Raw genomic sequence first — 16,275 nt, 5'->3', positions numbered from 1 at the left:
ACAATAAATAACACTCAAGGGGAAAAAAAGGAAACCTCAGCTTACTCCTTAGGTGTGGCGCGCCATTCATAAAACCTTACACTTCTCACCAAACCATCCTCCTCTTAAATTAAGCACTGACATCAGTTTTCTGTATGTGTCCAATAAGCCAGGTGTTCTACCATTTTTTGGAGTACCACGTTTTCTGGGTAATATATTCAGTGACAATCTTGCCTGAGTTTAGTGACAGTGTTCATGTGTGGTATTCTCCCCGTGACTACAAAGATGTAACTCTGAGGTGAGTAGGGTGAGCAGCCTAGGGTCAGAGAGAAGTGCTTCTTCCAGAATTCTGTCAATCCACTGGATAGGGCCCTATAAGGACTTACATATGAAATAACACTGAATTTCTCTCCATTCTTTGGACTTCTCCCTTCAAACCAGTCTCCTCTAAAAAGAGACAATGGAAAAGACCACTCATGGACATGTGCCTGTTTTCTAACCATCTCTTCTATCTACATAAGTACAATACTATGTAGATACTTTGTACTCCCTTAGTAATATCCATAGTAATGTATTCTCTCTAGTCACATAGGAAATACTAATACACAAAATTACCACTTCCCCACACAAACCTGTCTTACTAGTACAACATTTAGGTTAAACTAAATTCACCAGGAGTTGAGTTCCAATAAAAGGATACATATAGCTTGCACAGCTTCAATGGACTGTTCAAAAGTAACAGTGCCTATTCCACGACTTTTTCCATCTTTATCCTCAAGAATGTCTGCTCGGACCACCACACCAGCCATACTAAAAACTTCCTTCAGTTTCTTCCAGCCAACTTTATAATCCAGCTAATCAAGAGAAAGGGGAGGAAGATCTCATTGTAAACATTTTTACTACATGAATGTGACGTGCCCTGGTTGGAAAACAAGCATTAGAAAATGTCACAAAAATATGTTAGTATAATTTTTCAAATAGGATTACGAAGGTTTGCCTTCTACTATTTACTCTCTTTTCTCTGAAATAACAATTTAAGTCACCTCATACCTTTCAAGTTAATGCTTATTTTGTGAATACTAAAAAATGCTGTTCCCCAAATAAGGTTTACCATCATCCTCCCCAATCCACTTTCTTTTAAAAATACTTCCCTGTGCAAATGGCAAAGTATTACCATTCACCCAGACATTAACAGGAAGAGGGAAATGTCGATACACAATCTCTGCTCATACACTTTACCCTGCACCTACTTTTATACACACCAGCAAAACTCCATAAACATGGCCCCAACAGGACCATGGTCAAGCCTGTGTGACTTATGACTGCAGTGGTCATTAGGGGACAAAGCCAAGCCCGAGGATGATTTTTTAAATAAATCAAGAAGATAACATAACCCTCTTTTAAGTTTTTCTTCTCAAATGTCAGAACTACTTTTATAACACATTGACAAGATTGTCTAAAGTAGAAAATCAAACTTTATGAAACAATGTTTCCATTTACTTACATTTGCTACAAATACTGTGCTTCCAAGTCTTCCAGCCTGTAATGCATGGATAATCTCATTTGGGATGTTAGGATTATTTAGGATACTGGGTGGGATATTAATCATTCCTGGGCCACCTGGTCCCATACCCATCCCACCAGTCGTAGCCATCACCTTTTGCATTGCTCTCCTGGCATGTTCACCATCAGGATCCTAAAACAAGCACAAAAGGGTTACATTTAACTGACCCAGTGACAATTAAAACCATGCTCCCACAGTAAGTGATACCCCCAAAACTTCAGAGATTGAGAGGTTGTTTGGAAACCATTTCTCAAAATCTGTAACAAAAAATTCAAATGAAGTAAAACTAAACCACCAGGCCAGGAACAATTCTAGCCAAAAGAATGAGGAAGAAAGGAAGGGTGTAAAATTTAGCTCTCAATTGAACTAAGTAAAAAAACAAAAATAGGGAGGGGGGGGTGGATGACATGATTAAAACTTCCAGGTTGAAATAAGATCTTCAAGGGCTTGGTACAGTTGAATCTCACTAACTCAATGGGGTTTTATAATTTCTGCAAACCCAACTGGTGATTTTCCCAAAAGTTTGAAAACACAGCTCTAGACCACCAAGGTACTCCATCCTTCAGGTATTCAGGCATTTAACTCATGTGTAAAGTCTGGAAAGGTTTAAGAATCTCTGGTGTTGACAATATTCTTGAACTCTCTGCCCTTCTGCATGCTACCTTCACACAAGAGAACTTAAGCGCTATCATGCTTTCCTCTCTGAGCTCGCATATACTGACCTTCCTCCAAGAATAAGAGATAAAAATAAGTCAAGGAAGGATTGAATTAACAAAAAGCCTCCCAGTTCCCTCCAGGGAGAGAAGATACCTGATTTGGATTAGCTATGAAAAAGGATTTAAACTCATTTTAAAAAAGAAAAAAGATGGGCCAAGAACAGGGTTCAGACTGAGTAAAACTGTAGATGTAGAATACCTTAAAACAAACAAACAAAACAAATACACACACAGTAAAAAAAAAAAAACATGGACTCAGTTTGACTGCCCCTGAGAAAACCAAGGCAGGCTGGCCTAACACAAATCAGAGATGTCAGGAAGGCAGTCAGCAGTGGCTCAAGATGTGCTCAGCCACTATCCCAAGTTCTTACAGGAATGACTGCTGAAGCCTGTGACTGACCCTCCTCGTTAACGACAACAGGTTGTTCTGCTCCGTAAAATGTCATCAAGGACTATTCTGTCTTTACCTAACTCCAAACAGGGACACTCGACAACTACAAACGGTATCCACAGTGTTTCATGAGCTTACTTCTTTGACTTTCAGTGGTCTTCCACTCAGACTATGCTTGTTTAGAACTTCAGCAGCTTTTTTCATGCTCTCTTCCATCTTGAATTCAACAACGCTACGAAGAGTCAAAAGGAAATGAGTGAAACCAGTCCTACAACTTAGAAGGCTCAATTGCCAATAAGTAACTAGACAATACTTACGCACATCCCTTTGGAAGAAGCCACAGTCAGTCAGAAGAGCAAAGGGAAAAAAAAGAAAAAAAAATAGTGAATTTCAATGACAGTTATAAATTTAAAATATGATTTATGTAACAGTTTTTAAATTAACCCTTCTAAGGGGAAGCTGACAGAAGTGTCTTGCCTAGCCTTCCTTATTAAGAGCTCAGCTCCTTGGTATCTCCTCTTCCTTCACATTACCAGCATTGCACTGTAGCTGCTGAAGTTATAATGAGCAGACCTAAATTCAGGTTCTCCGAGAAATCACACAAACTTTAGATCTGCTTCTCTCTGTACTCAATCAATTCCTTATCATACTCCTCCTAAATCCATCCCTTCCATAAATTAAGCTCATCCTTTTGATTATTCTAAGCCATTCTATTGCACGACAGAAAATAGTTAATTTTCTCTTTAAACTAGGCCAATTTTAAACGTTCAAGTTTTAGTATTTGTTTTACAATTTACTGGCACAAAGGCAACTTTTCAGAATCTTTGGTTCACACAACTTTCAAATACAGCAAACAACCAAAAAAAGTAACATTTTCTAGACAAGAACACACGTTTTACATTAATATACCACCGCTAAAATTCCATGCATAATTCACACACAGCCAATTCCTCTGTTAACAAAGAGACAATGCTGCTATTGGTCCCCAGTTATCCAAATTGGGCATCCAAACAGAATACCAAAAAGCTCTTTGCCCAGCCATTTGGAAAAGCGGGACTCCCGTTTGCAAATCCCCTCCCACCCCACTCCAATGTTTGGCAAAATCAAACATAGCTACTATAACATGAGCACTCACTGCCTTCCTGATTTCATTCGATTCCACGCCACCATACAGTTACATTTTTCATGTAGTAAATCCACAGAAGAAATTCTCTCAGACACTTACCCTTGACTTTCCTTCAGCGTCCATTAAGAGCTCCACGTATGTTACCTCACCAACTACAAATCAGTTTCCAGACGACACATAAACCAAGGGAGAAAAGCCAAGAAAACAATGGGAATTTAGAACAATCATCAGCAACCTTGTATGGAGCCTCTGCCTTATAAGAAAGCCCAGAAACACTCCATATTCTCTAAACCACCACACTAGGCATTACAGGTGTGCAGTAAAAGTGGGTGAAACTTGTTAACAATGTCCTTGATTTTCCTCCCACCTCAAACAAGCTATTTCCACAGATTTCCATATCAATTTCCCTGTCTGAAATACTCATTCATGACTAGAGGCAATCCAAATCTACAGGAAAGAAGTCTGCGTGATTCACTTTTTTGGGGAAAGAGGAAAACAGTTTTACAAATACACTCTTAATATTGCAAGAAGGTGAACAGCACACAAATTGCAATGCCACTGAACTGAGCTCAAATGCTAACTACAAAGATGTGTATATGTATAATATATATCCTCAAAGGCGCACACATGGCATGGCCAGCTACGTGGGTGTGCAACCTATCCAATCGCATGGGACTCTGCACTGAGGGCCATGCACTTGGGTTTAATGCTCTGTTGCTGTCTTGAAATTCTCAGTAATTTTAAAATAAGGGGCCCTGTGTTTTCATTTTGCACTGGGCCCCACAGATTCTGTGGCTGGTCCTGCACACAGCACTAGGCTCCACAACCGTCACAAGGAGGATGTGTAAATATTCTATCACAAAACCAGAGCAGCATCTGGATTCTCTTCAGTGAATTAAAATTAAGCCAGGCTGTATTCTTGCTGCTCTCTCAACCTTCTCATTTAAGGACACAGATAAATGCAACTTAGAGCTCAGTCTGCATCTAAACAGCTACACAGACTCACTTAGGATGCTAATCTGTACAAAGGGGGAAAAACAAAGCATTTCAAAAGATTCTGCAGATTTTCCTCAAGGTTTGGATTGCCAATTCATGACCACCACAACCAGATGTTAGAACCCACCTAGACAACCACCAAAATGGCTGCTGAACTTGAAGATGGCACACAGACACCAAAAAACCCCCAGAAATTTAAGTGTTAACTTTGTGGAAACAATATCTAAGCAGGCTCTCCAAAGTCAAGAAAGGGCTTTTGTTCTAAGAAATACTTTTTCTTTTTTAACGATTATTTTTATGATGGTAAAGCCTTCTCTCATTCAGTTTTCAATTTGGTTTAGCAGCCAAGGGTAAAAATAACCCTCTTAATGGGCCCAAGTCCTTCCTAGTCTAATTCCTTTGTTCAAAGGATATTAAAATTATTATGAAGATTTTAAAATTAATACACCAAGACTGAAATGTAAAATAAAAGTATTTTTAAAAATTTGAAGGGCGTATTTATTAGTAGTATATTTGCATGGCAGTTGACAGCAAGAAGGCCAAGTGTTCAAAGTTTAACTGTACAGCCTCACCTCCCTTGTCCTTTCCTGAAATATTACAAACCAAACCAGCACTTTGCACAAAACAGGAAGGAGAATCAGTGCAAAGAAATGAATAAACGAATTAGGAGGGACTGGTATAGTTTAACTTTTGGACTATGTACAACTGAAAAATGATCACAGCCAAGGGACAGTCATACAAATTGGCTTTCTGTTATCCTTACAAAAATAAAGCAATTCCCAAAATGTTGTGGTCATTCCTGAGGCCATGTTAAAAGCCATTTGTTTCAACAGCAGCAGCCATTTGAGGACCAACAGCCCGTCTCCACGTTGATGAAAATGCCAAGTAGTGTCAAGACAGTAAAGAGACCCAACCCCAAGTTTACTTCCTAGAGCTGTGACTACCACCTAATAACCTTAAAAATAACTAAAACAATCACAGTATCTAACAGCTGTAACTATGTTGTCAGAATTCAAACATTGTTGCATTTTCAAAGTTTCTAGTTTGTGCCTGTAAAGACACTGATTTATATCAAAAAGCTGTCATTGCAACCCAGAAACCAAGCAAGTCCAAACCAAACTTTTTTCCATGGTCATAACCATTTTTACAAAAAGCCAGGTTTAGAAATTAGGACTTTTTCTACTTCACATTCTAGAGACAGCACAAATCCAACTTCAATCCTCTGCACCAATACTCTGCTTAAAATGTTCCCTCTTTTTCCCCAAATGGTACAGTTGTTTATTAAAAACAAAAAATTACATTTAAAAAAGCCTCCATCCGATCAGTTTAGCCATAGGTTAGGCAAGCCTTGCGGCTCTACCACGAGCAGTGTTGTTCCCGAGTATCATCAATAATGACCATGCTCCTCATGAATTCATAATTTTCTGATCTCTACCCTGAGAGACCACATCAATTCAGAGATGTAAGCAAATCACAGTTACAGGATCTGCAACAGTTGCCAATTCATACTTCCGTGCAGGAAGAGAATAATAAAACCTTTAAAAGACCACCTCTCTTTTAGTTCTACATTATTAAAGCAAAGACCCATTTAGTATAGTCAGTACAACTATCAACAAAACTTTGAAGGCAAAATTTACCAACTATTCATAGTCTGGTCACATTCAATGAAATGAAGTTTAAAAGAGCAAATCATCCAGAGCAGATCAGTTAGGACTGAGGCAGAGTTAACAAATTGGCAGTAGCAAGTCTCACAGACATGGAATTCACAGGTATTAATGAAAAATACTGCTGCTCCTCTCATTCCTGAACATGGATGGAATCCATGGAATCCCAAGAGCAGGCCACTAAGACAAATTCTACTGCAGCTTTAAACATCAAAATATCGAAATGAAAAAACTAAGACTCTGAAAAATCTAATGCCAAATGTCATCACCTACCTTTATTTTATTTTTTTTAAAGGTAAGATATTTTAATATTTATTTATTTATTTATTTGACTGCTCCGGGTCTTAGCTGCGGCATGTGGGATCTAGTTCCCTGACCAGGGATCGAACCCGGGCCCCCTGAATTGCGAGCACAGAGTCTTAACCACCGGACCACCAAGGAAGTCCTTACCTTTACTTTAAAATGCTCAAAGAACTCATTATTAACCAACATTTAGGTGGATTATTAAAAATACTACCCCAAGAATAAAACATATCATGAGGGTAAGATAATGAGCAACCCCAAAAGAATTCACGTAGTCCCTTGGAGCTACTTTGATTTAACACTCCTGCACATACTTATATCACAAAGAGTATTTGTTTCTGAATTCTCATTTCATTTACTGCTCAAGGTTGAAACAAACACGCGCATGCACACACACACACACACACACAAGTACAGGGGCTAAAGCTTCACTGAAAAGAATTCAAAGGGGGGTGGGGGAGGAGCTCCAAAGCAGGGCATGCTCTAATGGAAGTGTGCATGGAATAAATGCATATTTTAACTTGGAAAGCCTGTTTCTTTAATATACAGACAACTTGAAACACGGCAAAATAATTATTCTATACAATGATTACTCAATTTATGGAAAAATTAGAAAATGATTAAGCACCTTCTTGCTCCTAATTCCATGGACAAGAACAGAACTCTGCCTCTCTAACTCGACCAAAAACCAACAAATAAGCCAGGCAGGCTGCACTATTAAGGTTCAACCCAAGTACCCACAGATATGAATGCTTTAGCATCAACAGGCCTTTCCAAAACGCAGGCTGAATTTCCAACAAAGGAAAATATGAAGGAGCCAAACAGACTGGGGAGGGATTTTTACTTAAATTGAAAATAAAGTTCTGCTCCACAGACCCACAATGTAGATTATCTTCAAGAGCCAACAGAGACTTACTATTGGACTATACTTGCCCTCTGGGCCTCAGTTTTCGGTCAGCTGCAAGTTGAAACTGACTTAAAGTGATGTGTTCAATAAAAACAGAAGGATTAAGTTCTTAAGAAATCTTTGCTTACACAAGTTAAACTGACTGCTGCTAAACTGGAGACTGATTGAGAGTAAGCTGTATCACTGACCCTCCTTTCTTTCCTCCTCAAACTGTTCTCCAGGTTTACTCACTGCTCGTGCAGCTCAGTCCTGCCTCGCTTGCAGCTGCCCCACCTCAATGCTGCTGGCTCCCTGGTTAGGCCAGGAGAACAACAGCCCGACGACGAGCTTTCTTCATCCACACAGGACTTCTCGGTAATGTAGCACAACAATATTTAAGTTTAGAATTCCCAAGATCAATCACCTTTTGTTCACAAAGTCTTAACTTTTCGCCCAGACCTTATGGTCAAACACTTTTGAGATGTGTATCCCAATATCGATCCAGTGATGAAAATGAGGTAGCTGTTGAGACTGTTAAGTCACTTTCAAACCTGGTGTGGCAATCTCCAATTCAAATTTCCTATTACACTGGCTCTCAATTTTTTGTTTCAATCCACTCTTCAGTGTTCACAGCAGTCATTTGTTCCATGTAGTATCTCCGTTAAAAAATAAGTATGATCAAAAGGAAGGACAATAGAAACCTTTCCTTTGCTCCATCAGACACTTAGAGCAGGAAGGGGAAAGCTCAGGGAATGCTCAAGTTCAATTCTGCAGGCTGTTTAATCCCTGTCCCTGCATGATATGATGGGGGAGGGGGCGGGGGAAGCACCCTGGCACAGAACAAAACAAAGCTCTCAGTACCTTTTCTCTTTAAAGTCAGCAATGCTGATTTCATGATAGTGCCACCAAACAAGCCTTGTGATCCCATCCAGGGGAAAAGGCGTAAGTGGCTTGTTCACATAATACATGCGTTATGAATAGGATCTCCTAGAAGGCTGTTAAATGCTAACAAACACGGAGAATATACACTTGGTGTCCAAGGAGGGGGAAAAGATCGGGAACTAGGAAGGGGTACATGAGGCACTCTCAGGCATGATTATCCTTAGGAAAAAAACTCGTCTTGCCATCTCAAAGCTACTACTTGAGTTCTGACAGGCAGCAATTATAGGCAGTGCTGCAATGACAGAGCATTTTTCAGATCTTTAAGCCAAGGACAACTAATTCTAGCTATTCCACTAGTTTCCTGAAACAACAGGACTATGATTTCATCCGGAACAGACTCTTAAAATGTAGACTGATAAAGAGTGGTTGGATTATAACAGCCCAAATCTCTGTGGTTTGCCCACTTCAGAGACTATCTTGAGACTAATACTTTTAGAGTGTAAGTGCCTCTATCCGCAACTTTTTTTTCCTATGCAACAACAGTCTGCAAAAACCTTAAAACATGTGCAACGCATTTCAAGTAAATATTTCGGATTTCAAATAATCATTGAAACATATTTTTGGTGTACCAAGACATGAATTAAAATATTTTTTAAAACCACATAATGAAAATAAGGACATTTTTAAGAAATCGTACGTATGTAAACAGTAAATTTCTTTAGACTTCACATACTGAATGTAAGATTTACCATAAAAAGATTACCTTTCTCTTATACATCCCTTTATCCACAATCCAATACTTCTAATAATTTAATTAAACAAAAAAGTAATTTAACCTGTACAGGGGAGCTCTAAACAAGAACATTTTAAGGTTTGTTAAGAATAACTGATTTACTGCACACCTGTAATTCTAAATTACACCACCAAAAATACACTGAAAGGGCTGAGCCAGGGCATTAATAGCAGTATGCCAAGGGAATATGAGAACCAGTTTGGAAGTATCCGAATAAACCACCAGGCTGGCTCCACACTTAATACAGTGCAAAATAGGAAATTGAGGTGAACTGCTTCTACATCCAGAAACGTCATGGCTGCTGCTGCTACCAGCTTTAAGGCTTCCAAAACTGAATTACTGAATGGTAAAGCAGTAAAAATGTCACCTACTTTATCCATCATGTCCCAAAACTGGTTCACACACTCCTAAAAATGGAAAAATAATTTGGCCTGCAATCTCTTACAAAATTCTAACAATTGCATTTTCAAAGCCACATTCCTGGTTCTTGGAACTACTATACCTTATTATCAATGGAAGTATCAATTCAGCGGTTCAACCAAATCACGAGAACACAAATTTGGGGTTATTCCAAAAACTAATTCGAATGAGACCCAACTGTACTGTACAGAAATTCTAAGCTTTATTGAAGCAGCAGTCCCAAAAACCAAGAACACTGCATCTGGGATGCCACATGACACGCCCTTCAGACAAAAAGAAGAAACTTCACTCTTGCCCTAGGAGCATTGGCAGGAATGATTTGGCTGATCAAGGCAGGAAAACAAATCTCACACCAAAACGTTTTTCCATCCATGTTACCTGGAGAAATACTACATGGGAGCAGCCTACATGACTGTACAGAGAGGTGCATGGTGCCTAGTGCTTCTGGCATGTCATGGTTGAATTAAGTGATGGGACAATGATGGAAGTGGGCCATTCATAATTTCAAAACCCAATGCTGGGAGCACCAGTACACATACCAAAATGGCCTATCCAAGTGGCATCTGTCACTGAAATGTTAATCATTTGACAAATCAAGCTCAAATCTCTTTTCATTATGAATGCTCCAGAAAAACCAGTACCTTTCAGTCCTTCAAAAAGACTCCATTTAAGAATAATTTGATTCTAGGTTTCCCTTGGGGTAGGGGTGAGGGGAGACCTCAAGGCATTAGGCAAATGGTTCTCTATCAATAATTTTGTTTAAACCTGGGCTGAGCAATCTCTTTAGCCCTGTGTGCCACCAGCAGGGCCCAGAATCAGGAAAAGAAGACAAAAGAAGCAGAACAAGAGTGTGAAAAGAAGGACACACTTGGTGTGCATGGGGGTGGGGGTGGGAATGGGGGGGGGTGTGAAGCAGAGGACCATGGGGGCAACCAACCCCCTAGGACCTCCTGGTGGCAGCAGAGCTTCATTCAGTTGCTTCCTCTGCCCTAGGCCAGACTTTAACACCAGGGCTGTGACCGATGTGTGCCTAAAGGCACCAAATTACACAGCAGATGCTTTATTTTGAGCTATCCAATTGCCAATCTACTCTGTGTTTTCCTCCCCAGGGTGGGGAAGCCTAACAGTTTAAATACAAGCTACGGTTTTATAATTTAGGATCTGAGCAGCACAAGTTCCACCTACCAAATTTTGATCCCAGGAAGACAGCCACAAAATTTAAACAAACTACCTTCCCGCCAGAATTTTAAAACAAAAAGGAAAAAGAAAAAATTTCTCCCACCTCATATGAAGAATTCAAAGTTTCCTTAACACAAAGAGGCTCCCCTCAAGCTTAATCAAAGCCCTATTAACCATATTAAGCCAGTAAAATCATTCGTAGGCCAAGGGATCAAACAAACAACCTGTTTGACACACAAGTGCATGACCACAAAAAGTAAAAATAAAAAAGTAGGATGGGGGGGCTTCACTCTCAAGCCTGGAGAGAACACATGCTCTACCCAGAACAGCTTCACTGACAAAAGAATAACCAAGGAATTATCCACAGAGAAGATGACACACCAACCTTCTGACCCTACTCAACCACCAGTACCATTACCTTTTTCTTTAACCAGGTCTTTAAGTGACTGCCATTTCACATCAAAAGGTATGTTTGTAATGAAGGCTCTGTATCTTTTAGTTGGATTGGCATATGGCTCAAAGCGATTGCCTCCTCTTTTTATGTTTTTCTCCTTCCTCTTCTCATTCTGAGCTGGTCGTTCTCCTTCACTGAATTCAAAAGAGAGGGGGAAAAAACGTCCATATGTTAGCACAATACTAAAGACAATATTTGATTTTCCAGGTTTACAATCCCACATAAAGTTACATGTAACACAAGACTAATATTGATTCTGATTTGAGACAAACTAAAGTGGTCCATACAGCAGAAAATTGCAGTAGTACACTCCTTAAAACCCACCTATCAAAAAAAAATCATTCCCAAGACAAGTGTGCTTTCCTAGGCCTTCACACACTCCTCTGGGGTTCAAACAGAGGTGGGGGAGACAGGCCAACTCCCTGCCCAAGGTGCTTTAACTCCAAGACAGAAACAGGAAAAGAGAAGGAAGATTTATAAGATTTCATGGAACAGAAATGAGGTGGTACACACAGGCCCAACCAATCTTAGCTTTACAAATAAAAGTGTCTTTCATTGTGGGAGGAAAAAAATTGGACTCAGGTACTTGTACACCATTAGCAGCATTATTCACAATAGCAAAAGGTGAAAACAACCTGTGTCCACCAACAGATGAATGAAATAAACTAAATGTGGTAGATCCATACAACGGAATATTACTTATTCAGCCATAAAAAAAGAATGAAGTGCTGATACATGCTTCAACACAGATGAACTTTGAAAACATTATGCTAAGTGAAATAAGCCAGACATAGAGAAAAAAGGAATAGAGGTTACCAAGGACTGGGGAGAGGTGGGAATGGCGAGTTACTGTTTAATGGCTACAGAGTTTCTGTTTGGGATGATAAAAGAAAAAAGTTCTGGAAATGGCGAGTGGCTATTGGCATAGTGTACAACACTGTACCTAATGCCACTAAACTGTACACGTAATCATTTTAGGATGGCAAAATTTACATATATTTTACCACAATTTTTAAAAACAAAATTTTTTAAGGGAAAGAAAACATTCTCTACTCAACCCTATTACTTTGAGGCTAGGGAAACTGAAGTCTGAGCAACGCTGATAGGTAAAAGACAGCATGCAAACAATTCTACCTTTGGCAAAGAAGGGTGGATTTGTTTTTCTGGTATGGCCTTTCCTGTAATACTCTTTACTTTGTGTGTTGGCTGCTTCCATGGAGTTACATTTCTAAACTCTACAAGTACGAATCTGGCTTAAGAGTGGGCAGGAAAAGTTTCACAAGAAATGCAGGCTCCCAAAGCACAGAACCAGACAGGCTGGAAGCCCAGTCCATAGCCCAGGAACCAGACAGGGTGTGCACAGCAGGGCAAGGCCCTGCGCTGGCTGCGTGTGGCTGTTCCGAGCCCCCTTTGACCATAGGCAGACACCTGTGAGAGCTGACCAGGAACAACTGGGGAGGCAGCAGCCACAGAAGTCCTCTCAGGGCACTAAGTCCAGCACTTTCTGCTTCCCAAGCCCTATGCTTTCCACCAGTGAGAATCAAGGGACTCCCAAACTACAGATTCTAGCAGAGACTTTGTGATCCACGACAAAAACGGAAAGAAAACAAAAAGTCAAGATTACAGTATTGATGATTTATAAGACCACCTTCTTTAACGTAAAGGGTTGATCTTTATTCTAGGATATGTCTTCCCTGTGTGGAGGAGGGGTAGTGTTCAAACATCAATGGTAGCTGGAGGACTTTCAGTGTACTTGGAAAAATTAAAGTTAGCAACTTTTTGTAGTCCCCAAAGTATTTTTTTCTACTGGTCCCTCATATCCAAACACAGGCGTGCCAAGTGGTAACCCAGTGTAGTTATCACCCTAGGCAAAACTAAGGAAAGCAACTTCCTGCATGATCTGAACTATACTAACATGCAATAAATAGACCTCCTTCACACGGGCTGGCAGATGGGGGAGGGGGAGTAGGGCCACACCAATCCCCAGATTCCTAGAATTCTTCACTCTGTCTACCCAGGCTCACAACAGACCCTCCTCAGACTGACTGCACACCGCAAGCACAGTTCAACCATCCACTCCATATGAAAGCCCTGCACCCGTCTGCCAGACAGAGCATGCATCTTACCCTCCGTACATAAGGAGGAAGTGTGTTACAATTCATAAAATGTAGATCAATCTACATTTCATGGGCCTACAGAGGGTCTGTGGGTAGGAATATATTTTAGAACTGGTTTCTTTTGAAACCCAAACATTCTACAATCTACATTAAAAAAAACATTATTCTGGGCTTCCCTGGTGGCGCAGTGGTTGAGAGTCCACCTGCCGATGCAGGGGACACGGGATCGTGCCCTGGTCCGGGAGGATCCCACGTGCCGCGGAGCGGCTGGATCCGTGAGCCATGGCCGCTGGGCCTGCGTGTCCGGAGCACAGGCTCCGCGACGGGAGAGGCCGCAGCGGTGAGAGGCCCGGGTACAGCAAAAAAAAACAAAAACAAACAAACAAAAAAAACATTATTCTGACACAGGGTTCATGACACAGTAATGCTTCCAGCCTGTGTTTTCGAAGACTGCCCAGCTCACCTTATTAGTTACAAAATGTATAAATAACTAATTACAAGACAAAGTAGGTAACAAAGTGTCTAGGCCATATTCTGCCATGCATCATTACTACTAAGAATAAACTACCCAATCTAACCCCAGAAGCTGGGGATTTGGCTTGGGGTTAATCCACATCACATGGCTCATCATCAAGAAAGCAGCTCAAATGGATTATGGCCAAGGTGTGAGCAAAGCACTACTGCACCCAAGTCCTTCTCTGGCTAATCATTTCCTCTCTCTGAGAAGTTTCTTCCTATCTCATCACTTCCAGTTTCTTAAAAAATTGACCTTTTTGTAACTCTATTAATCACCATCAACTCTATTCTTGACAGAATTGTAGAAAACCACCCTCAAAGAAACCTCACGTGACGCATGTTCAAGTATAGATGATGTGACAGTTTAAGAAAAGCCCATTTTTTAAATGTTTAATTCAATTTTCTCACTTACCTTCGGGATAAAATTAGGGAAATATGCTTCTAGCCCTAAAATACATGTAACACTTAACTGTGAAAACCTTTTAGAAGCACATTTTTATAGGTAGCTTATAATTTAGCTACACTGATGAAATAAACTGCTTTATCCTAAATACCCCAAATTTAGAATATTACAGAATCTTAAATGTTAAAACACACCTACCATACATTATCCACAACTAGATACTTACCCAGAAGAAAATACATCCATACAAAAATTTAGACCTGAATGCTCATAGCAACATTATTTGTAATATCCCAAAACTGGAAATCTAAATGTCTACTAACAGGTAAATAAACAAACTATTGTATATCCATACACTGAAATACCACTCAGCAAAAAGTAATGAACTACACACAACGTGGATGAATCTCAAAATACTTACTCAAAGAAATCAGACAAAAAAGGAGTACATATGGTAATATTTCATCATATACAACTATATTTGAGAAAATCTAATCTGGCAAACTAATCTATAGCGGGTGTTCCCAACCTCAACACTACTGATATTTGGGGGCCAGATTTTTTTGTTGTGGAGGCTGCCCCGTGCACTGTAGGATGTTCAGCAGCATCCCTGACCTCTACCCAAGAGAGGCCAGTAGCAGCCCCATTCCTCAGACTTGAAAATGAAGATCAAAAATATCTCCAAGACACTTCCAAATGTCCCCTGAAGGGAAAGAAGAAATCACCCCATTGAGAACCACTGATGCATACTGATGGCCTGGGGGTGGGGAGAGAAACGACTCAGAGGATTACAAAAGGGCAGCAAAGGGGGTTATGGTTGTATTTATTATCTTGATTCAGTGAGGGTATCAAATCGTACACTTCCAACTTATGCAGTTTATTGTGCCAATTATACATTTTTTAAGTTTCCACTAGCTTCTTAAATTTCAAACCTAACCCCAATATAACTTGACTTGTAACTCCTATATAAAGTAACACATTTGTCATCTTTCAAAGAAACTGAAGCTACCTAAGCAAGCTAAATACCTTACCAATATTCTCCTTGTTAAGTGGCTCCCAATTCCCAATCAACACCCCATCTGATTCTGGCACCCAATCATCTACCTGAAGTTCTAAATAGACCCAACATGTTAAAAAACTTCTTCTGACATTCTATCAATCTAATTCATGATACATCAATAAAGATAAGGCCAAAGTATCTGTAAGAACCTCCCAAGTCATTAAAATAAGATTAATTATGTTTAATATGGCTTTGGAATTGTTTCACTGACTGCATTCTTTGAAAACTGATAATTTAACATGTCACTGCTCCACCATACTAGAATTATACTGTACATAAAGATCACAAGTAAAAAGGTTGAGTGCCTGCCTATTTCACCAAGGGCTGCCACATTCACCACGTAAAACAGTGAATCCCTACCCTCCCTTATGCCTCCATGGCATTCCTTCTCACGTATAATACTCTCATTATTCTCAGTTTTTCAATCAAGAGTGTAGTTTGAAACGGCAACCCCGATACCTTGAAATCCTGACCACATCTCCTGAGGGAAAAGACTCTCCCACCCCCATATTCCCCCGAGAACCATCCCTTATGTAAAATGACCCTTCACAGAAATCCTTTCAATCCTGAGTTTCCCCTAACACATTTAAGATGTGGAGAGCACTATTCACAGCACTATTCTAGCTCCAGGTCCACCTCTTCACTACCCACGTGACCTAAGCTCTTTCCGTCTCTGGTTCTTTACCAGCAAAACCAGCATAACCTGTATCCATGTAGCTCACAGGGATGTCGTGAGAATCAACAATCAGCCTAACAAAAAGCAGGTTGGTAAATGTTAAGCGCAATACCTAAGGGAGCGGTACTACAGGTGACTAAGAGGTAGGGT

At 40.1% G+C, this 16,275-nt stretch overlaps 1 protein-coding gene across 8 annotated transcripts in view; it reads right to left on the bottom strand.

Moving 5' to 3' along the window:
* The window catches only part of HNRNPM (heterogeneous nuclear ribonucleoprotein M), a 39,618-nt gene that overhangs the window by 19,352 nt on the left and 3,991 nt on the right, over window positions 1–16,275 (bottom strand). For 5 of the 8 annotated variants that reach the window (XM_082620808.1, XM_082620812.1, XM_082620809.1 and 2 more), the window contains exons 1-3: window positions 2,789–2,905; window positions 1,484–1,675; window positions 680–833 (exon numbers count right to left, since the gene is read on the bottom strand). In XM_082620808.1, the coding sequence (XP_082476934.1) occupies window positions 680–833; window positions 1,484–1,675; window positions 2,789–2,866 (424 nt within the window). In that variant the 5' untranslated portion in view covers window positions 2,867–2,905. Of the gene's footprint in view, window positions 1–679; window positions 834–1,483; window positions 1,676–2,788; window positions 2,906–2,967; window positions 2,976–3,875; window positions 3,929–11,317; window positions 11,488–16,275 lie in introns of those variants that run through there. The other 3 variants (XM_082620815.1, XM_082620814.1, XM_082620810.1) reach the window with 3 other exon arrangements.

The sequence above is a fragment of the Mesoplodon mirus genome (assembly GCF_964341445.2).
Source record: "Mesoplodon mirus genome assembly, chromosome: 5".
In the NCBI taxonomy this organism is placed as follows: Eukaryota; Metazoa; Chordata; class Mammalia; order Artiodactyla; family Ziphiidae; genus Mesoplodon; species Mesoplodon mirus.
This window is presented reverse-complemented; position numbering and strand designations above follow the sequence as displayed.